Source organism: Oncorhynchus tshawytscha, linkage group LG16 (genome assembly GCF_018296145.1).
Source record: "Oncorhynchus tshawytscha isolate Ot180627B linkage group LG16, Otsh_v2.0, whole genome shotgun sequence".
Classification (NCBI taxonomy): domain Eukaryota; kingdom Metazoa; phylum Chordata; class Actinopteri; order Salmoniformes; family Salmonidae; genus Oncorhynchus; species Oncorhynchus tshawytscha.
The window spans coordinates 8830394-8856868 of NC_056444.1; the positions used below are offsets into that span (position 1 = coordinate 8830394).

Consider the following 26475-nt stretch of genomic DNA (forward strand, 5'->3'; position numbering starts at 1 on the left):
GATAAAAATATGCATCCAGGTTTGATTGCATGAATGAGTAATAGATTGAGGCTTTCCAACTCAGAGAGAAGATACTTCTGAAGTAGTTCCAACCTGGGATTGAGTCAAAGTTGTGCTAACGCTCTATATTGTAGCTCAGTAGAATAGAAAACTATTTTACTGAGCAAATGCTGACATACAGTTGAGCTGAGAACCACTCTAACCATCATGTTCATCACAAAAGGTTGAATGATAGAGGCACACAGACCCGTCACTGTATCACACTGGAAGTGTGTAACACACTGGGCATCATACCACTACCGTTCTTCGGCTTTTACAAATGAAAAAGGACACATCCACACAACGCAGCAGCTGACGAAGGAGAGAAGGATAGTGACAGACGAAAACCAGACACCTAGTAACAATCTCATCTTTAAGGCTGCTTGCCCAAACTGAATTAGTCCTAAAGTAACTACAAGAGGGAGGAATCACTGAGCTAAGGAACACAAGTTAGTCTCGCTACAGCCTCTGCTTTCTAAATCGAACGAGAATCAAACTAAAAAGAGCTTTCTGCTTACTAATTTGCTCATTGTTCCACGGGGCTCGACTCCTCCAGTGTCCCTCCAAGCAGTGACGGACAGCCCCATCTCCAGGGACAAATAGCCCCATCTCCAGGGACGGACAGCCCCATCTCCAGGGACGGACAGCCCCATCTCCAGGGACGGACAGCCCCATCTCCAGGGACGGACAGCCCCATCTCCAGGGACGGACAGCCCCATCTCCAGGGACGGACAGCCCCATCTCCAGGGACGGACAGCCCCATCTCCAGGGACGGACAGCCCCATCTCCAGGGACGGACAGCCCCATCTCCAGGGACGGACAGCCCCATCTCCAGGGACGGACAGCCCCATCTCCAGGGACGGACAGCCCCATCTCCAGGGACGGACAGCCCCATCTCCAGGGACGGATAGCCCCATCTCCAGGGACGGACAGCCCCATCTCCAGGGACGGAACAATGTTTGCTTTACTCTCACTTAAGAACAAGACAGAAATGTAACTCTAATTTTTTATTTTATTTTACCTTTATTTAACTAGGCAAGTCAGTTAAAAACAAATTCTTATTTTCAATGACGGCCTAGGAACAGTACTAATGTCAGTGGGGAAACATTACCTTCGCCAACTAACCACTTTCTCCCAGGCTCGCCTCCACTTCATGAACATCCTGCTGATCCTCAATTTCCATAACATAACCCTTTTTAAATGTCAGATGATATTACATGTCACACTGTTACTGAGAGATGTCAGAGCTGCAGAGATGTCAGAGACAGCCGTCCAGCCAAATACATAAACTCGTGGTCATAAGTGCTGGCACACTGACTTTTTCCCACCTCAATTAACCAAACAAGAGACCTGTCCACATTTTGGTGGTTATAAAATACATTTAGTAGAGAACAGTGTGGTTTAGTTTAAAATGTCAAAAATCTGCATCAACCTGTTGAAAAAAAATGCCAGACTAATTACCACAAGGCTAATTACCACAAGGCTAATTACCACAAGGCTAATTACCACAAGGCTAATTACCACAAGGCTAATTACCACAAGGCTAATTACCACAAGACTAATTTCACACGTCACAGACCAGTCTTTACTGCGGTATGAAATGGGTCAAATGAAACAGCCTCGCATTTGAATTGGGTTCAGGTCACTTTCTTTTAGAACAGAATATTCAAGTCGGAGGGATTTGAAAAGTACAGACCATTTGCATCTGGGTCTGAATGACACTCGGGGCTCCATTAGCGAGCGGTGAATATCTCCATGATGATGGAAGGCGTTAGCATCACTGAGCTGGGTTTTACTCCCGCTGATGCCCCGCGGAGTCATTAAACAGAGCCTTCCCACATGCTCAGAGTGCAGCTATTACGTTGCATTAATATCATAGAAGGTGGATACCGACCCATTATTAAAAGGACAGCAGAGGTGACGGTAGGTGCAGTGCTACCACAACATCTGGCTTAGCGTTTTAAAAAACAGCATACAGTGGTATATCTTTCAACCGAAAACAATCTGCAGGCCTGTGATTTCCTCCCTTTTAGAGGCTAACAAAATATATTTATGTCCTGTCAAGGTGTCATGTGGCGATCAACCTTCCACTAGCCTCTAGTCCTGAGGGACCAATTAGCCACGTGCGCTAACCGCTACCGCCTACTTAAAATCAGCACACGTCCCTTCATACTATATATCACCTTTGTAACAACGTTACACGTGTACTGTAAAACATGGAACCGCACAAAGGAGAAGAATGATGAGGCATTATTATATTCTGTTCAGTCAGTCACTCGGTTCATTTTTCATGTTAATGAACGCATGTCGTATCAGACACACGCTGTGAAAATTAGCTGTGCTTATTGGCCGTAAGCGCACTCCGTTTAATTCATCTGTCAGTATAAATGTCAAAACAATTACAGGCTAAGTTGAAGCAGTAACGTGTTTGTTATGGCCTAGCCTAGAGTGAGTAATTGGACACAACACTGGGGGAGAGGTGGTGGGGGGGGACGTTGAAGCAGTAACGTGTTTGTTACGGCCTAGGGTAGAGTGAGTAATTGGCCACAACACTGGAGGAGAGGTAGTGGGGGGACGGGACGTTGAAGCAGTAACTTGTTTGTTATGGCCTAGCTTAGAGTGAGTAATTGGCCACAACACTGGGGAGAGATGTGGGGGTGTGGGGGGGTCAGCCTCATGCACAACCCCCTGTCGAAAATAATTAATTAAAAGGGACAAACAAGTGACCTTTTTAGGACCCCCATCGTTCTCCTGAGACAACAGGCTGGTTTGGAGTGTGACTGTCATTAAAGAAGATGACATAGCAGTGGATAAGTAGGGAGGAGTAGAGGGAAAAACATTTCGGCTCCTGACCAATTGTATCATCCTATAAGACCGATCCACATGATGGTTGACTGACAACACTACCCCTTACATTCATTCTCTTTCTCAGAGTGATACACTACATTATCAAAAGTATGTGGACACCTGCTCCTCAAACATCTCATTCCAAAATCATGGGCATTAATATGGAGTTGGTCCCCCCCCTTTGTTATAGCAGCATTCTCCACTCTTCTGGGAAGGCTTTCCACTAGAGCATTAGTGGTCGGGCACTGACGTTGGGCGATTAGGCCTGGCTCACAGTCGGCGTTCCAGTTCATCCAAAAGGTGTTGGACGGGGTTCAGCCAGGTCTGACTAATGGAGACAGACATCTGACTCACTGACTCCCAAGGCAAAGGCATATAGAACAGCTATGGGCAAACACAGCTTCCCTTGCATTGTTCGCCTCACTGCCAGTCCTTTCTGTAAAGACGGGCTACAATTGAACTTCCTCTTGTTCAGTGGACGAGAGAAACACAATGAGCTGGCCCGGGTAACTGGGAAAGAGGAGTCAGTTGGCGCGAGAGAGAAGGGGGTGCACATTGTTGGCATGGTGATGACCTCTGTCATCCTCCCACTCAGGGTCGAGAGAGAGAGCGAGAGAGGAGGGTGAAAGCACGAGACAGAGAGAGAGAGAACACTGATATCTCTCTAAAGGAAAGAGGGTCAACCATTTTCAGCCTCTTTAAAGGTAACAAAAACATACAAGATCAGAGGTCAATTACCCCAGATAACCTCTTCAACACACGCAATATATATTGAGATACCATAGCGATGGGTTTAAATTGCTCTTTTTGCTTTTAGCCATCTGGTAAACCTACAGCAACAACTGGATAATCAAGCCTTAAATTGCCTTGGCAGAGCATATTGGGTTCACTCAGCAGATACCTTGGCTGAGCATATTGGGTCCACTCAGCAGATACCTTGGCTGAGCATATTGGGTCCACTCAGCAGATACCTTGGCTGAGCATATTGGGTCCACTCAGCAGATACCTTGGCTGAGCATATTGGGTCCACTCAGCAGATACCTTGGCTGAGCATATCATCCAAGATGGCATAGCAGTTCAGACGTCTTTTGTCCTCGTCTTGTCGTGTCCCGTATATACATATATATATATATATATATATATATATATATTTACAACTTTTTTCACATACATTTTTTTTTATTTTCCATAAACCCCTCTTCAAAAACACTCTCCTGCAACCCTCCTCACCTGTTTATATTTATAAAAAGTATTATTTACCTCAAATCTGTAATCCTCCAAGAAGCTAGCAAAAAACTCCAAGAAGCTAGCCAGAAACTAGCCAGAAGCTAGCCAGGAGCTAGCCAGAAGCTAATCCAGAAGCCAATCAGAAGCTAGTTAGCTTCTTTACTGTCAAATCATTAGTATTCAGCTAACCACGGTTTGTGGTCATCAGCTATCCTTTAGCTCGAATATCTATCGCCTGTTTTGTACGGCGCGGCTCGGAACGGAACGGAACATACCGGACCAAATTTTCTCTCCATGTGACCCGGATTTCTACCGCTAACTCTGGACATTCATACCTGGATCTCACTGCTAGCTAGCTGCTATCCGCGTGACTATCGGCTTTCGTCGATTCCGGAGCAAACATCAATTATTCCGGAGCTAGCCAGCTGAAGAGTTCCATCAATCACTCCTGGGCTGCAGTCACCTATCCGGACCCGTTTTACTGCCTACGCGGAGCCCCACCGGGCCTTCACAACTGGACTGCCGACGTTATCTACCCGAAGGAGTTATCCGGCTGGCTCCTCCATCGCGACGTTACCTGAACGCCCATCTGCGGCCTGCTAACCATTAGCTGTCTTATCGGCTGCTATCTGAATAGACAATCGGACAATTTATTTATTTATTTATTTTCTTCTTGGGCCTCTATAACTATATCTATTGTTTTTATTTTTGTTGTTGTTGTGTGATTTGGATTAATCCCCTCTACCACACGGAACCCCACTAATCTACTGACGGAACGCAAGAGGTGGCTAATAACAGACCTCCATCCTATGCTAGCTTGCTACCGATGGCCTGGCTAGCTGTCTAAATCGCCGTGACCCCCAACCAACCTCTCCACTCATCGGACACTTTTGATCACTCGACTAAGCATGCCTCTCCTTAATGTCAATATGCCTTGTCCATTGCTGTTCTGGTTAGTGTTTATTGGCTTATTTCACTGTAGAGCCTCTAGTCCTGCTCACTATACCTTATCCAACCTATTAGTTCCACCACCTATACATGCAATGACATCTCCTGGTTTCAATGATGTTTCTAGAGACAATATCTCTCTCTTCATCGCTCAATACCTAGATTTACCTCCACTGTATTCACATCCTATCATACCTTTGTCTGTACATTATACCGTGATGCTATTTTATCGCCCCCAGAAACCTCCTTTTACTCTCTGTTCCAGACGTTCTAGACGATCAATTCTTATTGCTTTTAGCCGCACCCTTATTCTACTCCTCCTCTGTTCCTCTGACGAGGGGTAGAGGTGAATCCAGGCCCTGCAGTGCCTAGCTCCACTCCTATTCCCCAGACGCTCTCTTTTGACGACTTCTGTAACCGTAATAGCCTTGGTTTCATGCATGTTAACATTAGAAGCCTCCTCCCTAAGTTTGTTCTATTCACTGCTTTAGCACACTCTGCCAACCCGGATGTTCTAGCTGTGTCTGAATCCTGGCTTAGGAAGACCACCAAAAATTCTGAAATTTTAATTCCAAACTACAACATTTTCAGACAAGATAGAACTGCCAAAGGGGGCAGTGTTGCAATCTACTGCAAAGATAGCCTGCAGAGTTCTGTCCTACTATCCAGGTCTGTACCCAAACAATTTGAACTTCTACTTTTAAAAATCCACCTCTCTAAAAACAAGTCTCTCACCGTTGCCGCCTGCTATAGACCACCCTCTGCCCCCAGCTGTGCTCTGGACACCATATGTGAACTGATTGCCCCCCATCTATCTTCAGAGCTCGTGCTGCTAGGCGACCTAAACTGGAACATGCTTAACACCCCAGCCATCCTACAATCTAAACTTGATGCCCTCAATCTCACACAAATTATCAATGAACCTACCAGGTACCTCCCCAAAGCCTTAAACACGGGCACACTTATGGATATCATCCTAACCAACTTGCCCTCTAAATACACCTCTGCTGTTTTCAACCAAGATCTCAGCAATCACTGCCTCATTGCCTGCATCCGTAATGGGTCAGCGGTCAAACGACCTCCACTCATCACTGTAAAACGCTCCCTGAAACACTTCAGCGAGCAGGCCTTTCTAATCGACCTGGCCGGGGTATGCTGGAAGGATATTGATCTCATCCCGTCAGTAGAGGATGCCTGGATATTCTTTTTAAATGCCTTCCTAACCATCTCAAATAAACATGCCCCATTCAAGAAATTTAGAACCAGGAACAGATATAGCCCTTGGTTCTCCCCAGACCTGACTGCCCTTAACCAACGCAAAAACATCCTATGGCGTTCTGCATTAGCATCGAACAGCCCCCGTGATATGCAGCTGTTCAGGGAAGCTAGAAACCATTATACACAGGCAGTTAGAAAAGCCAAGGCTAGCTTTTTCAAGCAGAAATTTGCTTCTGCAACACAAACTCAAAAAAGTTCTGGGACACTGTAAAGTCCATGGAGAATAAGAACACCTCCTCCCAGCTGCCCACTGCACTGAAGATAGGAAACACTGTCACCACTGATAAATCCACCATAATTGAGAATTTCAATAAGCATTTTTCTACGGCTGGCCATGCTTTGCACCTGGCTACTCCTACCCCGGTCAACATCACTGCACCCCCCACAGCAACTCGCCCAAGCCTTCCCCATTTCTCCTTCTCCCAAATCCGTTCAGCTGATGTTCTGAAAGAGCTGCAAAATCTGGATCCCTACAAATCAGCCGGGCTAGACAATCTGGACCCTTTCTTTCTAAAATTATCTGCCGAAATTGTTGCCACCCCTATTACTAGCCTGTTCAACCTCTCTTTCGTGTCGACTGAGATTCCCAAAGATTGGAAAGCAGCTGCGGTCATCCCCCCCCCTCAAATGATTGCCTCGCCTGGCTCACCAACTACTTCTCTGATAGAATTCAGTGTGTCAAATCGGAGGGTCTGCTGTCCGGACCTCTGGCAGTCTCTATGGGGGTTCAATTCTTGGACCGACTCTCTTCTCTGTATACATCAATGAGGTCGCTCTTGCTGCTGGTGAGTCTCTGATCCACCTCTACGCAGACGACACCATTCTGTATACATCTGACCCTTCTTTGGACACTGTGTTAACAACCCTCCAGGCAAGCTTCAATGCCATACAACTCTCCTTCCGTGGCCTCCAATTGCTCTTAAATACAAGTAAAACTAAATGCATGCTCTTCAACCGATCGCTACCTGCACCTACCCGCCTGTCCAACATCACTACTCTGGACGGCTCTGACTTAAAATACGTGGACAACTACAAATACTTAGGTGTCTGGTTAGACTGTAAACTCTCCTTCCAGACCCATATCAAACATCTCCAATCCAAAGTTAAATCTAGAATTGGCTTCCTATTTCGCAACAAAGCATCCTTCACTCATGCTGCCAAACATACCCTTGTAAAACTGACCATCCTACCAATCCTCGACTTTGGCGATGTCATTTACAAAATAGCCTCCAATACCCTACTCAACAAATTGGATGCAGTCTATCACAGTGCAATCCGTTTTGTCACCAAAGCCCCATATACTACCCACCATTGCGACCTGTACGCTCTTGTTGCCTGACCCTCGCTTCATACTCGTCGCCAAACCCACTGGCTCCATGTCATCTACAAGACCCTGCTAGGTAAAGTCCCCCCTTATCTCAGCTCGCTGGTCACCATAGCATCTCCCACCTGTAGCACACGCTTCAGCAGGTACAGTGCCTTGCGAAAGTATTCGGCCCCCTTGAACTTTGCGAACTTTTGCCACATTTCAGGCTTCAAACATAAAGATGTAAAACTGTATTTTTTTGTGAAGAATCAACAACAAGTGGGACACAATCATGAAGTGGAACGACATTTATTGGATATTTCAAACTTTTTTAACAAATCAAAAACTGAAAAATTGGGTGTGCAAAATTATTCAGCCCCTTTACTTTCAGTGCAGCAAACTCTCTCCAGAAGTTCAGTGAGGATCTCTGAATGATCCAATGTTGACCTAAATGACTAATGATGATAAATACAATCCACCTGTGTGTAATCAAGTCTCCGTATAAATGCACCTGCACTGTGATAGTCTCAGAGGTCCGTTAAAAGCGCAGAGAGCATCATGAAGAACAAGGAACACACCAGGCAGGTCCGAGATACTGTTGTGAAGAAGTTTAAAGCCGGATTTGGATACAAAAAGATTTCCCAAGCTTTAAACATCCCAAGGAGCACTGTGCAAGCGATAATATTGAAATGGAAGGAGTATCAGACCACTGCAAATCTACCAAGACCTGGCCGTCCCTCTAAACTTTCAGCTCATACAAGGAGAAGACTGATCAGAGATGCAGCCAAGAGGCCCATGATCACTCTGGATGAACTGCAGAGATCTACAGCTGAGGTGGGAGACTCTGTCCATAGGACAACAATCAGTCATATATTGCACAAATCTGGCCTTTATGGAAGAGTGGCAAGAAGAAAGCCATTTCTTAAAGATATCCATAAAAAGTGTTGTTTAATGTTTGCCACAAGCCACCTGGGAGACACACCAAACATGTGGAAGAAGGTGCTCTGGTCAGATGAAACCAAAATTGAACTTTTTGGCAACAATGCAAAACGTTATGTTTGGCGTAAAAGCAACACAGCTCATCACCCTGAACACACCCTACCCACTGTCAAACATGGTGGTGGCAGCATCATGGTTTGGGCCTGCTTTTCTTCAGCAGGGACAGGGAAGATGGTTAAAATTGATGGGAAGATGGATGGAGCCAAATACAGGACCATTCTGGAAGAAAACCTGATGGAGTCTGCAAAAGCCCTGAGACTGGGACGGAGATTTGTCTTCCAACAAGACAATGATCCAAAACATAAAGCAAAATCTACAATGGAATGGTTCAAAAATAAACATATCCAGGTGTTAGAATGGCCAAGTCAAAGTCCAGACCTGAATCCAATCGAGAATCTGTGGAAAGAACTGAAAACTGCTGTTCACAAATGCTCTCCATCCAACCTCACTGAGCTCGAGCTGTTTTGCAAGGAGGAATGGGAAAAAAATTCAGTCTCTCGATGTGCAAAACTGATAGACATGCAACTTACAGCTGTAATCGCAACAAAAGGTGGCGCTACAAAGTATTAACTTAAGGGGGCTGAATAATTTTGCACGCCCAGTTTTTCAGTTTTTGATTTGTTAAAAAGTTTGAAATATCCAATAAATGTCGTTCCACTTCATGATTGTGTCCCACTTGTTGTTGATTCTTCACAAAAAAATACAGTTTTATATCTTTATGTTTGAAGCCTGAAATGTGGCAAAAGGTTGCAAAGTTCAAGGGGGCCGAATACTTTCGCAAGGCACTGTATATCTCTCTAGTCACCCCCAAAACCAATTCTTTCTTTGGCCGCCTCTCCTTCCAGTTCTCTGCTGCCAATGACTGGAACGAACTACAAAAATCTCTGAAACTGGAAACACTTATCTCCCTCACTAGCTTTAAGCACCAACTGTCAGAGCAGCTCACAGATTACTGCACCTGTACATAGCCCACCTATAATTTAGCCCAAACAACTACCTCTTTCCCAACTGTATTTAATTAATTCATTTATTTTGCTCCTTTGCACCCCATTATTTTTATTTCTACTTTGCACATTTCTTCCATTGCAAATCTACCATTCCAGTGTTTTACTTGCTATATTGTATTTACTTTGCCACCATGGCCTTTTTTTGCCTTTACCTCCCTTATCTCACCTCATTTGCTCACATCGTATATAGACTTGTTTATACTGTATTATTGACTGTATGTTTGCTTTACTCCATGTGTAACTCTGTGTCGTTGTGTGTCGAACTGCTTTGCTTTATCTTGGCCAGGTAGCAATTGTAAACGAGAACTTGTTCTCAACTTGCCTACCTGGTTAAATAAAGGTTAAATAAATAAATAAATACAAATATTGGGTCCACTCAGCAGATACCTTGGCTGAGCATATTGGGTCCACTCAGCAGATACCTTGGCTGAGCATATTAGGTCCACTCAGCAGATAGTGGAGTGTTTGTGTGAAAGAAAAGCGTGGCTGACAGGAATGCCAAAATTAATAATTTGTGCGATTCCTGCCTCAAGACGTCAGATAAACACGATGAAATATGCACAGCATGTTCAGAAGACGATTATTGACATGAGCAAACAGATGATATGAGTTATAACCATTTCTCAGCACACAGGGTTCAACAGAGAGACCTTTACCATCCCGGTGTGCCAAAGGTCAGAGCAGAGAGGCCTTTACCGTGCTGGTATTCCAAAGGTCACAGAGGCCTTTACTGTGCCGGTGTGCCAAAGGTCACAGATCAGAGGGGCCATAACAACCACCACACACTCCAACAAAACCTAACCATCTCTCTGCTCGGGTTCTCTATACGAGGAAATGGCCTACCTCTTAAGCATCACTCATTTACTTCCTGTCCAAATTCTGCCATCCAACTTCAATGCAGACCAACCCAGAATACTGTAAGAAAAAAACATTTTAATTGACATTCTGCCACAGCCATCATTCTCCTAGAATGTCTAGAATGCCTATGGCGTACAATTCATTCTGACCTAGAGCTATGCAGACAAAAACTCTGCAGACCATTCAGCGTACCCTCTGAATGACACAGTGACTTGCTGTGTACAGTATATTAGAGGACGAAGCGGAGCGTAGGACTGCTTCATTACTGAGCCCTTCATGGAGTAGGGCCCTCGTGCCTGCCATGTGTTGGTAGTACGGAGGATTGGAGATTAAAAAAATAGACATTGTGAAGTGAAGCAGCATCAATGGCTATGATGAATGTGGGAAATGTCAAGAGTCAGTGCATATTGTCCCTGAATACCATGAATAGAATTCCACGATTATCATTAAAAAGGTACATTTTTATTCAAGGTTTAGTTTATCGTCATGGTGTACAACATTGGCAGCTAAGAGCTACATTTCAGTGCAGTCCATGCCTAAATAAAGAAAGCTAATATTTAATTAAAATTAAGTGATAGATGTCCACAATGTCAGGAAATGAAAATCAGAAAATGATCTTGGAGTCTTTGTTCCTGTGAAGTCATTTTTCTTTGAGGTTGAAAACACGCCTGACTTCACCAGGAGGGAGACGCGTGTTTAAATTGTTGCCGGGAAGAAAACGTGTTGGAGAGATTAGAAGCAAGATAAAAGGGTATGCAACTACACATCACTCAGGAGGGACGTTTTGGGGTATGGCACTGAGGCATTGTTCTTAACTAAGCCTTCGGATGCTGCACCCTCAATAGGCTCTCATCGACAGCCGCCCATAGTGTCTGTGGCCAGCATTAGCATCTCCATAGCAGGGAACTTCCTTTTTCCCCTGTTGCTCATTGCTGCTAGCAAGACACCCTGCAAAAGGTGCACTTGAATACTCTCAAATACTGGAGCGTGAACACACACACACACACACACACACACACAGGAAGTGAGAAATGTCCTGCGGCTACATGGGATGCAAATGTCCTTACCGTTTTTACAGTACAAGTCTCTTCTTTCAAACACCCGTTAGCATTAAAACACAATAGCTGCATTATTAATAGCATGTTTTGAACTGATCCTCTGGGTTACTGTTACCGTCAGCCCAAACCTTAAGAGACCCTTTCCTAATGCAGATGAATGATGGGGACCTTTGGGTAGTCGTGAAATCTGCTGTCCCCTCACGGGACTGCCTCAATGTGGGCCTGCCTCCCGTCTCTCGTCCCCATCGTCCAATTATGAAACACGAGTGTGGCTGCTCCCTTACAAACTCACATAAAGGATATTTGAGAAGGAAGTCCCCCCCCCCTGGCAATGACGATAGGTAGGAAACCTAACACTGCACTAGCTTGGGTTTGTAGCTACCAGCAATAAATCATTTTTCAATAGGTTCTGTGTCAATAGCTTGTCACAATAGGTTAAGTGTCAATAGCTTGTCACAATAGGTTCAGTGTCAATAGCTTGTCACAATAGGTTCTGTGTCAATAGCTTGTCACAATAGGTTCTGTGTCTATGAGTGTATGCAGAGAAATACTGTAATCCCTGGTTTCTTACTGACTGGTACAGTAGCTGCAAGTCTGTACTTTGTGTAGACAAGACTAGCCCCATTTAGAAACTCACCTAGAAGGAGTGGTTTAGGGAAAACGCCTACACTTCCCTTCTGCTTAAAAGGAACATCACGTCCTCACAAACAGTCAGCATATTCATTATTGGGCAACAAGGCAATCCTGTAGAAAATCCCTGGATGGATATTTGGATCAGTGGCACAATTACAGATGGTTAGCGCAGCGTATCTCAACATGAATAGAAATAATGAACGGCAGCATCAAAATAAGGCTTCATGCATGGCCAAATGTAGCCATTCTGGCACTGTCAAAACACACTTTAACAAGTGGGGCCACAGAACAGCAAAAGAACAGACCCTCATTTCATAGACATGGACGTGTTTCCATGAGTAAACTCTTCCCCCTAACTTGAGCAATGCTCACTTTTCAGTACTGGGAGAAGGTAGGCTGGTAGAGCTCCTGTTCTGAGATTCAGTTTTTCCAACATAGACAACTTCACAGGACCGCAAGAGTAGGCCCTTTTTCTCCCACTCCAGCTTCTATTAGCAAACAACAAATTCTCCAGTGTTACATGTTTCCCAGAATGCCTTGCCTTTCGGGTGAATTGTGGAGTTACCACCCATGACTGTATTTGTTAGTGATAAGAGACATGGTTTTTGCAGTCTTTTTTGTCCTATGGCTTTCACACCAAGTGAGATCCTAAGTGCATATATTATCAGTAAACATTGAATTATTCAACGTGTTACAAGCATTTTTAAAAAAAGGCTTTATTTTGAGGTCTTAGGTTTGAAACACATGGTTTTTAGGAAGGCAGGTCACATTATGCTGCCTTGCAAAGTCAAGTTCCTAATGGAATACAGCTAGTTGGGATATCCAACATATGGCATTTTTATTTTTACCTTTATTTTACTAGGCAAGTCAGTTAAGAACAAATTCTTATTTTCAATGACAGCCTAGGAACAGTGGGTTAAACTGCAGAACAACAGATTTGTACCTTGTCAGCTCGGGGATTTGAACTTGCAACCTTTCGGTTACTAGTCCAACGCTCTAACCACTAGGCTACCCTGCCATTCACCAATAACCTGAATTCAGAATGACTGCCGGGTTGGGTGAGACTACCTAAACTGGAACAACAATTTCAGTAATGGGTGGAATAAAACAGATAGGATTAGTTTAGAAAAACATATGTTATATTTGAGTAGCATAAGATTAATTAATCCATGTATAAAAACAAAACCATTTTGAAAAAAATCTACCTGCAATAGAGCATTTTGGGAAATATGATAATGATGGGTGTGGTTTTGGTTAAACACTGGTTATTAAACAACAACACTTGGGTTATTTTTTACACCAACAAGTGTTAATGTAACACCTGAATCAACACTAGAAATGTTAGGTAACACTGGCCAATCTGCTGTGCATGTAAATGGCTGTCCTGGGAGGAGTGAACATGAAGGGCCGCCTGTAAACTCCCGACAAAAAAACAAGCTTTGCCATTCAAGGAAGTAAGGGAATGACACTGTCATTATGTCTCCTATACGCCTGGCTACCCAGAAAACTGTGAACACAACAACAGCCTGAGTCTCAACAGGGACCTTAGAACAGAGGGATGGAAGACTAGTAGATCATCTAGACCAACATGTTCTGGCTGCCCTGAAGCTTAATCACACCAGATTTACATTCTGGTCATCATCATTCTCTCAGAGTAAGAGATCACATGGACGGCAGCTCTAGTGGACGGCTGCTCCCTATACAGACCACCTTCAGACTAGTCTATAACCAAGCTCCCTAGACAGACCACCTTCAGACTAGTCTATAACCAAGCTCCCTAGACAGACCACCTTCAGACTAGTCTATAACCAAGATCCCTAGACAGACCACCTTCAGACTAGTTTATAACCAAGCTCCCTAGACAGACCACCTTCAGACTAGTCTATAACCAAGCTCCCTAGACAGACCACCTTCAGACTAGTTTATAACCAAGCTCCCTAGACAGACCACCTTCAGACTAGTCTATAACCAAGCTCCCTAGACAGACCACCTTCAGACTAGTCTATAACCAAGCTCCCTAGACAGACCACCTTCAGACTAGTCTTTAACCAAGCTCCCTAGACAGACCACCTTCAGACTAGTCTATAACCAAGCTCCCTAGACAGACCACCTTCAGACTAGTCTATAACCAAGCTCCCTAGACAGACCACCTTCAGACTAGTCTATAACCAAGCTCCCTAGACAGACCACCTTCAGACTAGTCTATAACCAAGCTCCCTAGCACAGACCACCTTCAGACTAGTCTATAACCAAGCTCCCTAGCACAGACCACCTTCAGACTAGTCTATAACCAAGCTTCCTAGCACAGACCACCTTCAGACTAGTCCATAACCAAGCTCCCTAGACAGACCACCTTCAGACGTCTCTACAGCCTGATAGGTATGAGATCCACCAGAGGAAAGCTTTCGGCATGGAAAGGACAGCGGCACACACAAAGTGTCACAGAGGTTAGCCAGTTGCAGCTAGTGTAACTTACACGCACGTGAAGCAACTGCAGGGGGCATGATGATATCCAATCCAGGCAGAGTTGGGTAGGTACCAGGTGTATCAGAAGTCTAGCGTGTGGGTGTCAGTGTTCAAGCAAAGGGAGGCCTACTTGCCCCTTTTCAACGGGACATGATTAGTACCGCTGCACCCCTGTAGCTCCTCCTGGGCTTCTTCTATATTTAGCGGCCTCCTACAGTCAGCGGGGATCAGGAAGTGTCTGTCGGTTCAGCTTCAGAGGACGCTGACCTGTTACCTGATAGCCCGGCCACTGATGCCAGGGCCAGGCTGAGGACCGCAGGAAGGCTTACGCGGTGCTGTAAAGCTTAGTTGCATCATAGATCCAGCACTGAGCCAGAGAGCAGAGGCTGTAGGGTGAGTCTCATTAAACGAAAGAGGCTGTAGGGTGCATCTCATTAGTCTAACGTGGCTTCTTCTCCTAGTCTCCTCTCCTTTGCATGCACTGATATGAAAAGTGTGAATAGGTTTAAAGGAAAATTAAATGTGGAGAAGACTAGGTTTTTAACCTCCCTCTCAGGTCCAACTAATTCACCTCACCGATCACATCTCCACAAGGTTTCTGTTCCCCTGAATTAACTTCATAGTGGGTGTAAGCACTCTATAAAAACAGACACTGATAAACCTCACACTCAACGTCAACAAAACTAAGGAGATGATTGTGGACTTCAGGAAACAGCAGAGGGAACACCCCCCCATCCACATCGATGGGACAGTAGTGGAGAGGGTAGCAAGTTTTAAGTTCCTCGGCATACACATCACAGACAAATTGAATTGGTCCACTCACACAGACAGCATCGTGAGGAAGGCGCAGCAGCGCCTCTTCAACCTCAGGAGGCTGAAGAAATTCGGCTTGTCACCAAAAGCACTCACAAACTTCTACAGATGCACAATCGAGAGCATCCTGGCGGGCTGTATCACCGCCTGGTATGGCAACTGCACCACCCTCAACCGTAAGGCTCTCCAGAGGGTAGTGAGGTCTGCACAACGCATCACCGGGGGCAAACTACCTGCCCTCCAGGACACCTACACCACCTGATGCTACAGGAAGGCCATAAAGATCATCAAGGACATCAACCACCCGAGCCACTGCCTGTTCACCTCGCTGTCATCCAGAAGGCGAGGTCAGTACAGGTGCATCAAAGCTGGGACCGAGAGACTGAAAAACAGCTTCTATCTCAAGGCCATCAGACTGTTAAACAGCCACCACTAACATTGAGTGGCTACTGCCAACACACTGTCAATGACACTGACTCTACTCCAGCCACTTTAATAATGGGAATTGATGGGAAATGATGTAAATATATCACTAGCCACTTTAAACAATGCTACCTTATATAATGTTACTTACCCTACATTATTCATCTCATATGCATACGTAGATACTGTACTCTATATCATCGACTGCATCCTTATGTAATACATGTATCACTAGCCACTTTAACTATGCCACTTGGTTTACATACTCATCTCATATGTATATACTGTACTCGATATCATCTACTGTATCTTGCCTATGCTGCTCTGTACCATCACTCATTCATATATCCTTATGTACATATTCTTTATCCCCTTACACTGTGTATAAGACAGTAGTTTTTTTGGAATTGTTAGTTAGATTTACTTGTTCGTTATTACTGCATTGTCGGAACTAGAAGCACAAGCATTTCGCTACACTCGCATTAACATCTGCTAACCATGTGTATGTGACAAATAAAATTTGATTTGATTTGATTTGATTGACATGCCATAGTTAGAAGAGACTGACAGACCGATAGCACTGACAAATGTTGTCTGTAGTCTAATTATTGTACAACGTTCACACACTGTGGTTTCACTACTTGGCTTTGTGTTCTGGCTGTTCATTTTTCTCCCAGAATGACATGTGTGAACCTCTTTCAGAGTCTCTGATTGTATGAATGTAGTAAACCATACGCTAGAAGGAATCTGCTCTTTTTCCTCTTGTGCCTCTATTGCCTCGCTCGAACATCACAGAAGCAAAATGGGATGTTATTTGGGCCGGAGTGGATCAGAAACGCTAAATGTATTCCGGTAAAAAAATGGAATTAGCAAAAGGAGCTTCTAATCCTCAACAGCCTGAAAACGCACTTTCATATGGTCGCCGGCCAAGAAATGCTAGTCGCTCGCACGAGTCCTTCTTTAAAAACGCAGACTGGGAGACAAGATACTAATTGCAACAGGCACACTTGCTTGCCAAAGAGCCAATTCCCTGAGAAATGTATCAGACTCTCTGCGTCAACAGAATGCTATAGTAGGAAGGAGGAGGGTGAAAACCCTAACAATAAAAATCACTATTGAAGAAGCGATGTGGCCTGGCTGGATATACCAGTTGGCTGTAATGTGACTAAGATTGTTACACTGAAAGGTAAAACTGCATAACAATAGCAGTTGCTAGGGGAAAAACACTGGGCTCATGCTAATGTTTTAGCCTGGTTTACTTGGTTTGGTTCAATGCCCAAAGTCAGGCCCTCTGGTTTGGGTTGGACTGTGTTGGCAAATGCATTCCAAGTGCACATTCCCAAAGGGGAAATAGTTTTGTATTCCACTGCCAACTATTCCAAGCCAGCACTTTCCTGAGCCATAATGGGCCGCTGTCACAGTACCAGTATCTTGACCCTCGCCCTCCTCACGTCAGAGAGTGAGAGAGCGAGCTAAAAAGAATGCTTCTGACACACAACGGAGAGGCGGGGCTACAGCGTTCCAGGTTGACATCCTAAACTATGTAGCCAGCTCCAACATTTCCATACAGGCCTGCATCCCAACTCGAGACACGACAATGTAAAATAATGCAAAGTGTCTGTACCTGTTCAGATGGGGAGATAACGCGTGAGGACAGTCACCAGAGATATAAATGGAACAAATTCCTAGAAGTTGTGCTCGCACACATTCCGATTCATTCACATTAGTCCAGTCATGAAATAAACTGAGGCTTTCCTTTCTCGTCTGATAACACCATCACTACATTAACCAAAACAAAGCAGGAGTGGGGAAATGAACAGGGGGCTCTTCTAAAGACAACTGTGTAAGATTAGAAGCTAGAGGACATGTTGACTCTGAGGGAACGGTCACTGTTGGGGACAGTACACTGCACGCCAGAGTAAAATTCAAGTTATGACAGAGATCATCGCCATGCATACCGACACTCCTGTAACAAAATCAGCACTATGAATTTACTCAAAGTCACAGTGATGACACATTGACCTCTCAGCTCCGTAGCGTCCGTGCTGTGGTTATTCTTGTCAAACAGGGTCTGGTATGACATTAGGTTAACGAACTTCCACGACCCATCCAGCTCTACCACTGCGGTGTCCTTGAGGCTGATGTTATCTGGTGTTGCTGTCACCTGCTGCCGCTGATTGGGCAACAGTGCAAAGAAAGATAAATTAAAAAGTCAAAATGTAAATCGGCACTCACTGATAACCAAATATATTGGTCTGGGCACATGCCTATGCCTTCCCGGTTAGGAAGAGTTGACATCCCATTACCATTTGAGTAATTTAGCAGACACTCTTATCCAGAGAGATTTACAATGGAAAGAAAGATAAATTAAGTGTCAGGAACACACTGGCCCACCTGTGCAGTAAACCTGTCAGAAGTACAATAACAACATAGTAGTACCAGTGGGAGTACCCTGTTGAACTCCTCCTTTAAGACCGTGACTTCCCATCTGCTGAGTCTGACCCATATGCTAACTATACTCAGTCTCTGCTGATGTAACAAGGCCACAGCTCCCAGCAACCCAGAGAGTAAGGCTACTTATTACGAGGGTGTCATCTTCTGTAATGTTGCCATAGTGACGTATCTTTCCTCTCTGTTGGGTCAGCCAGCTCGGGGTCCTCCTTGAGACTCCCTGTGCCAGGTCCCCGTGTCAGGATATGAACCATGAATACTACTCAGGGTTATTTCCTATATGATCATCGCCACTGGACATATGCGTGTGTGTGTCAGTCCGTCCGTCTGACGTATCCATTATCACATGGTCTAGAGAGGTCGATAGTCAGACAGGGATCTGTGTCAGAATGATGTAACAATTAAATTTTCAAAAGTTCCTGCTCTAGTAGATGTTAACTGGTTCATGTTGTGGGGGATGGTCTCGATGAGCTACTAATCTTCCCATCCCTCTGTTCTACTTCCCTGTTGAGACTCGGGCTGTTGTTGTGTGTTCCCAAGGCAGCAGCCAATGACAATCCTTCATAAAAATACATTTGGATCCAGGGGTGTAATGGATACTGGACAGTGTGGTGTAGCCCACCCAACCCTTCAATGTAGGCCAACATGAGACAAGACCCTGACTATCTGGGTTAGTGCTGGAGAAACCCTTCTGTATGAAAGGGGTGGATTACACAGAAGTAGCAGCTGTGCATTTTGATTTTCATTCAGATTGCAGCTGATTTTTTAATATATTTTTTTTACAGCATTAGAGAATCAATAGAGAATACTTAAATCACAGTTTATAACAACATTGGAATGTATTATTCTCAATGAACAGGGGTGTAAGTAAGGTAGGCTATTTGCAAAGAAGAGTTGGCCTGTTTGATGTGAACATAGAAAGGTGTGGCATTCTTTCCCAATCAACTGCAATATATATATTTATTTTACACCACACTGCCCCCCAAAATACAAAATATTGCAGTTGATTGGGAAAGAAAGCCACACCTTTCTATGTTCACATCAAACAGGCCAACTCTTCTACGCAAATGGTCTACCTTACTACACCCCTGTTCATTGAGAATAATACATTTCAATTTTGTAATAAACTGTGATTTAAGTATTCTCTATTGATTTCCCAAAGGCAATTTCGCTCATGTCACATCATCCCATTTCTTCACCACGACTCACCTAATGTTTTGACAGCAATCTGCCGCGTTAAAGGTGGAGGTAGGTTGATACACACCAAATCCACATCCTGATGCAGCAAAACGTCGTCGATTCTATTGGTATAAAACGGTACGTTCATTTCTTTGGCCAGCTCCTCGGCTTCCTCCTGAGTCCGTCCCCATAGAGCCTTGACGGCGAATCCTTCGTTCTTCAAAAGCGGGATAATCACCCGCGTGGTCAAGCTGGTGCCAAACACGCCGACCCCGGGAAGCATGACTCGAGTCCCGGTATTCACAACCAGCTTCACAGCATACCCACCCGGCAGACGCGGGGAGAAACGCGATTGTTAACATCAGGTTGGTGATCCACCTGCGCAGATAGACCGGGCACCTCGCATTTTAGCATCTGTTCTACTCCATTTGTCATAGATATTTTCCTATACACCGTTATTCCAACTATAACACGATAAGCCGTGTGTTATATCTACATATCAAAATTCAGATGCACCGTTCTTTATCATCTGCGATCGCGCACCGCACTCACCGATGGACAAGGCATCTTTCCTGTAACGCCCTCGTTACAGATAACGAAACCACGAATATGAGTCAGAATTTCCTCTTTGTAGTGCTCTACTAGGGTTGTGAAAATGCATACCAATCGCATTCAATAAGCCTGGGGGATTCCTGTATTTAAACGCATGCAACGCCGATGAGCCAGCGTTATTATACCGATTGTTATTGATGTTGCAACCCAGTTATCCACCGACTGTGCTCGATACGTCAGCCTCCCAGCATGATCCCCTCCCCGTTTTAACCCTCTCGTTCCTGGCATGAATGTAACGCTCAACATTGTGCAGCCCTTACAAAACTAGGGGTCGCGACCCCATGTGGGTACGCCTGATATGAAAATGGGGTCGAGGGAGAATTTTCAAAATCCTGGTAATTTATTTTGAAATAAAAATAAATTATATCGTATTTCTCTCAATCATTGTAATATGCTTAACCTTAAATCTAAATAAAAATTATTCAAATCTAAAAGTTAAAATTTCAACCAGAGAGCGTCCTTAGATCAAGGGAAATGCCGCACTTGAATCCTTCCCACCGTGAATGGCTAAAGCCCGCTGCGCTCTGAAACCACTATTTATTGCAGAGATTTTAATATTACCGGCCTCAATTGATATCATGCAACTAATGTGTGGGGTGGCAGAGACCCAAAAACTCGCATCAATACCGTTGTCAGATAACTCTGTGAAACAAAAAAAGGTATGCTATAGCTAGCAATCAAGAGGAAACTGACTGAACGACTCAAACTCCCCACCGAATGCTCACCAAATAGACGTTAGCTGTGAGGGCCGAGATGCATTGACTTTGGTTCGCTACATGTTGTGGTATGCTATTCAAGAGGACATATTGTTCTGTCTCACGATTCCCGAGCATGAAACGGCACAGGGGATGTTCAGTGTGCTGCGTGGCTATGTTGACGAAACACAGATTCCATGGTATCAAAAGGTGGGCTTTGGCACAGATAGGGCTCCATCCATCTATTGCAGGACGGCGCGCAGGCCTCTACACTCTAGTTATGAATGTGTCTCCCTCTGCCATACAGACCTATTGTTTGATACACCCACTGAGCTAGAATGGATACACCGAGAGCAACGGGCCAGCGCAGAACTCGGGTATAGATATATATATACTATGCCTATGTAGCAGACATATTTGGGAAACTGAACTAAACGCATGCAATACAAATACAAAAAAAAATCTACAGATGAGTGACCGAATGATCTTTGCCCCCAGATAGATGAACACGTCATAAGCCATTAAATAAATGTTTAGAATGGCATGACATTAGCTTTAAAACGGCAAAAACAAAATCAGCCTCATGGCAAAATGTGTAGCGTATCGGGAATTTAGGTCAGATATTTTATTTGCACATTTCGGGGAATTTTACGAGGGAAAATATTTGTTGTGTAAATTGTTTAAATATTTGAAATATTATTTATTTACATGTCTGCTCTTGTGCAGATGAAAGGAACCCAATTTCAAACGATTAAAAAAAAATGTATAACCAATAATGGATATTAACTGAACAATTATATTGTGTAGCACTCTGACATTAAAGAGCATTTCTCTCAAAACTGTGATTCCTAAAAGATGTGTAAGGAGATGTGGTCAACAGTGTCATTTTTGTCTAAAATCCTAAATTAATCAGGAATGAGCAAAGTCAGCTATACCATACTAATACTGTTGATAGATTTAAACAAACAATATTGGAATCACCATGACTACAACCATAAACAGTAAACTCCATCGGCCTCATATAATATTAATTTGGGTTCACATGTTACATTTAATTAGGTTTTCGAGTCATAAATGGAGGAAAAACGAAATTGTTACTGTGTATACCACTTTAATGAAGAATAATTCAATTTTTGTCAACTCCGTAAACAAAAATCTGATGGTGCTGATGTTTAACGTCAACTCCTTCAGAGTGCTGAAATATCCGATAGCATGTTTTTATTGGGGATTTTCAAATGAATAATGTTCCATATAGTATATATGGGGGGCACCAACAACACTCAATTGTTTTAAAAATAATTTCTGATTTGTGGAATTTCTCAGAATTAGGGTAGAGAATTTAGTTCCCTCTTGCATCTTTAATCGCAGCAGTGAAATTGATCATCAGATTCCTCATTATTTCATAGAATACTGGAAGTTTGCAGGCCTTCTATTTACGTTCAGCCTTTCTAAGTTGACTTTTTAAGGCACGAGTGTGGTCATTTAACCAGGGTGAGACTCATGGCAGACAGTTTAATCTTGGTTTTAACTGGTGTCACTGAGTCTAAAGTAGCCTCACATACAGTGCCTTCGGGAAGTATTCAGACCCCTTGATGTTACAGACTTATTCTAAAATGGATTTTAAAAAGAATCCTCAGCAATCTACACACAATACCCCAAAATGACAAAGTGAAAAGATTTTTGCAAATGTATAAAATGAAATGTATTTACATAAGTATTCAGATCCTTTGTTATGAGACTCGAAATTGAGTTCAGGTGCATCCTGTTTCCATTTATCATCCTTGAGATGTTTCTACAACTTGATTGGAGTTCACCTGTGGTAAATTAAATTGATTGGACATGATTTGGAAAGGCACTCACCTGTCTATATAAAGGTCCCATAGTTGACAGTGCATGTCAGAGTAAAAACCAAGCCATGAGGTCAAAGGAATTGTCCGTAGAGCTCAGAGACAGGATTGTGTCGAGGCACAGATCTGGGGAAGGGTATCAAAACATTTCTGCAGCATTGAAGGTCCCCAAGAACACAGTGGCCTCCATCATTCTTAAACGGAATAAGTTTGGAACCACCAAGACTCTTCCTAAAGCTGGCTGCTCGGCCAAACTGAGCAATCGGGGGAGAAGGGCCTTGGTCGGGGAGGTGACCAAGAACCTGATAGTCACTCTGACAGAGCTCCAGAGTTACTCTGTGGAGACGGGAGAAGCTTCTAGAAGGATAACCATCTCTGCAGCACTCTACCAATCAGGCCTTTATGGTAGTGACCAGACGGAAGCCACGCCTCAGTAAACAGCACGACAGCCCACCTAGAGTTTGTCAAAAGGCACCTAAAGACTCTCAGACCATGAGAAACAAGATTAACTCTGGCCTGAATGCCAAGTGTCTCGTCTGGAGGAAACCTGGCACCATCCTTACGGTGAAGCATGATGGGGGCAGCAACATTCTGTGGGGATGTTTTTCAGGGGCAGGAACTGGGAGACTAGTCAGGATTGAGGCATAGCAGAACAGATCAAAGTACAGAGAGATACTTGATGAAAACCTGCTCCAGAGCACTCAGGACTTCAGACTGGGGCGAAGATTCACCTTCCAACAGGACAATGACCCTAAGTACACAGCCAAGACAACGCACAAGTGGCTTCGGGACAAGTCTCTGAATGTCCTTGAGTGGCCCAGCCAGAGCCCAGACTTGAACCCGATCTAACATATCTGGAGAGACCTGAAAATAGCTGTGCAGCAACGCTCCCCATCAAACCTGACAGAGCTTAAGGATCTGCAGAGAAGAATGAGAGAAACTCCTACCCAAAAAGACTCATACCCAAAACTCATACCCAAAAAGACTCAAGACTGTAATCACTGCCAAAGATGCTTCAACAAAGTACTGAGTAAAGGGTCTGAAGACTTACATTGGCAAGAAAAAGTATGTGAACCCTTTGGAATTACCTGTATTTCTGCATAAATTGGTCAGGAAATTTGATCTGATCTTCATCTAAGTCACAACAGACAAATACTCTGCTTAAACTAAAAACAAACAATTCTACACTTTCATGTCTTTATTGAACACACTGCGTAAACATTCACAGTGCAGGGTGGGGAAAGTATGTGAACCTTTGGTTTTAATAACAGGTTGACCCTACTTTGGCAGAAATAACCTCAACCAAACATTTTCTGTAGTTGCGGATCAGACCTGCACAACGGTCAGGAGGAATTTTGGACCATTCCTCTTTACAAAACTGCTTCAGTTCAGCAATATTCTTGGGATGTCTGGTGTGAACCGCTGTCCTGAGGTCATGCCATAGCATCTCAAATCGGGTTGACGTCAGGACTCTGACTGGTCCACTCCAAAAGGCGTATTTTCTTCTGATGAAGCCATTCTGTTGTTGATTTACTTCTGTGTTTTGGGTCATTGTCCTGTTGCATCACCCAACTTCTGTTGAGTTTCAAATTGGCGGACTGATAGCCTTACATTCTCCTGAAAAATGTCTTGATAATTTTTTTTTGTCGATGATAGCAAGCTGTCCAGGCCCTGAGGCAGAAAAGCAGCACCAAACCATGATGCTCCCTCCACCATACTTTACAGTTGGGACGAGGGATTGATGTTGGTGTGCTGTGCCATTTTTTCTCCACACTTAGTGTTGTGTGTTCTTTCCAAACAACTCAACTTAAGTTTCATCTGTCCACAGAATATTTTGCCAATAGCGCTGTGGAACGTCCAGATGCTCTTTTGCAAACTTCAGACGTGCAGCAATGTTTTTTTTTGGACAGCAGTGGCTTCTTCTGTGGTGTCCTCCCATGAACACCATTCAAAATCAAATCAAATCAAATTGTATTTGTCACATACACATGGTTAGCAGATGTTAATGCGAGTGTAGCGAAATGCTTGTGCTTCTAGTTCCGACAATGCAGTAATAACGAGCAAGTAATCTAACTAACAATTCCAAAAAAAACTACTGTCTTATACACAGTGTAAGGGGATAAAGAATATGTACATAAGGATATATGAATGAGTGATGGTACAGAGCAGCATAGGCAAGATACAGTAGATGATATCGAGTACAGTATATACATATGAGATAAGTATGTAAACCAAGTGGCATAGTTAAAGTGGCTAGTGATACATGTATTACATAAGGATGCAGTCGATGATATAGAGTACAGTATCAACGTATGCATATGAGATGAACAATGTAGGGTAAGTAACATTATATAAGGTAGCATTGTTTAAAGTGGCTAGTGATATATTTACATCATTTCCCATCAATTCCCATGATTAAAGTGGCTGGAGTAGAGTCAGTGTCATTGACAGTGTGTTGGCAGTAGCCACTCAATGTTAGTGGTGGCTGTTTAACAGTCTGATGGCCTTGAGATAGAAGCTGTTTTTCAGTCTCTCGGTCCCAGCTTTGATGCACCTGTACTGACCTCGCCTTCTGGATGGCAGCGGGGTGAACAGGCAGTGGCTCGGGTGGTTGATGTCCTTGATGATCTTTATGGCCTTCCTGTAGCATCGGGTGGTGTAGGTGTCCTGGAGGGCAGGTAGTTTGCCCCCGGTGATGCGTTGTGCAGACCTCACTACCCTCTGGAGAGCCTTACGGTTGAGGGCGGTGCAGTTGCCATACCAGGCGGTGATACAGCCCGCCAGGATGCTCTCGATTGTGCATCTGTAGAAGTTTGTGAGTGCTTTTGGTGACAAGCCAAATTTCTTCAGCCTCCTGAGGTTGAAGAGGCACTGCTGCGCCTTCCTCACGATGCTGTCTGTGTGAGTGGACCAATTCAGTTTGTCTGTGATGTGTATGCCGAGGAACTTAAAACTTGCTACCCTCTCCACTACTGTTCCATCGATGTGGATGGGGGGGTGTTCCCTCTGCTGTTTCCTGAAGTCCACAATCATCTCCTTAGTTTTGTTGACGTTGAGTGTGAGGTTATTTTCCTGACACCACACTCCGAGGGCCCTCACCTCCTCCCTGTAGGCCGTCTCGTCGTTGTTGGTAATCAAGCCTACCACTGTTGTGTCGTCCGCAAACTTGATGATTGAGTTGGAGGCGTGCATGGCCACGCAGTCGTGGGTGAACAGGGAGTACAGGAGAGGGCTCAGAACGCACCCTTGTGGGGCCCCAGTGTTGAGGATCAGCGGGGAGGAGATGTTGTTGCCTACCCTCACCACCTGGGGGCGGCCCGTCAGGAAGTCCAGTACCCAGTTGCACAGGGCGGGGTCGAGACCCAGGGTCTCGAGCTTGATGACGAGCTTGGAGGGTACTATGGTGTTGAATGCCGAGCTGTAGTCGATGAACAGCATTCTCACATAGGTATTCCTCTTGTCCAGATGGGTTAGGGCAGTGTGCAGTGTGGTTGAGATTGCATCGTCTGTGGACCTATTTGGGCGGTAAGCAAATTGGAGTGGGTCAAGGGTGTCAGGTAGGGTGGAGGTGATATGGTCCTTGACTAGTCTCTCAAAGCACTTCATGATGACGGATGTGAGTGCTACGGGCGGTAGTCGTTTAGCTCAGTTACCTTAGCTTTCTTGGGAACAGGAACAATGGTGGCCCTCTTGAAGCATGTGGGAACAGCAGACTGGTATAGGGATTGATTGAATATGTCCGTAAACACACCGGCCAGCTGGTCTGCGCATGCTCTGAGGGCGCGGCTG

The 26475-nt window shown here is 44.4% G+C and overlaps 1 protein-coding gene across 3 annotated transcripts in view; it reads right to left on the reverse strand.

Annotated features, from left to right (window-relative positions):
* LOC112215285 (glucose-fructose oxidoreductase domain-containing protein 1) overlaps positions 1 to 20353 on the reverse strand; it is a 38426-nt gene extending 18073 nt beyond the window's left edge. The window contains exons 1-2 of one of the 3 annotated variants that reach the window (XM_024374205.2): positions 19563 to 19681; positions 10495 to 10566 (exon numbers count right to left, since the gene is read on the reverse strand). Coding sequence is in view for 2 of the 3 variants with exons in the window: in XM_024374204.2 (XP_024229972.2) it covers positions 558 to 978 (421 nt within the window). In the remaining variant the exon portion in view is untranslated. Of the gene's footprint in view, positions 1 to 557; positions 2525 to 10494; positions 10567 to 19562 lie in introns of those variants that run through there. The other 2 variants (XM_024374203.2, XM_024374204.2) reach the window with 2 other exon arrangements.
* Between the last annotated feature and the right edge of the window lie 6122 nt (positions 20354 to 26475).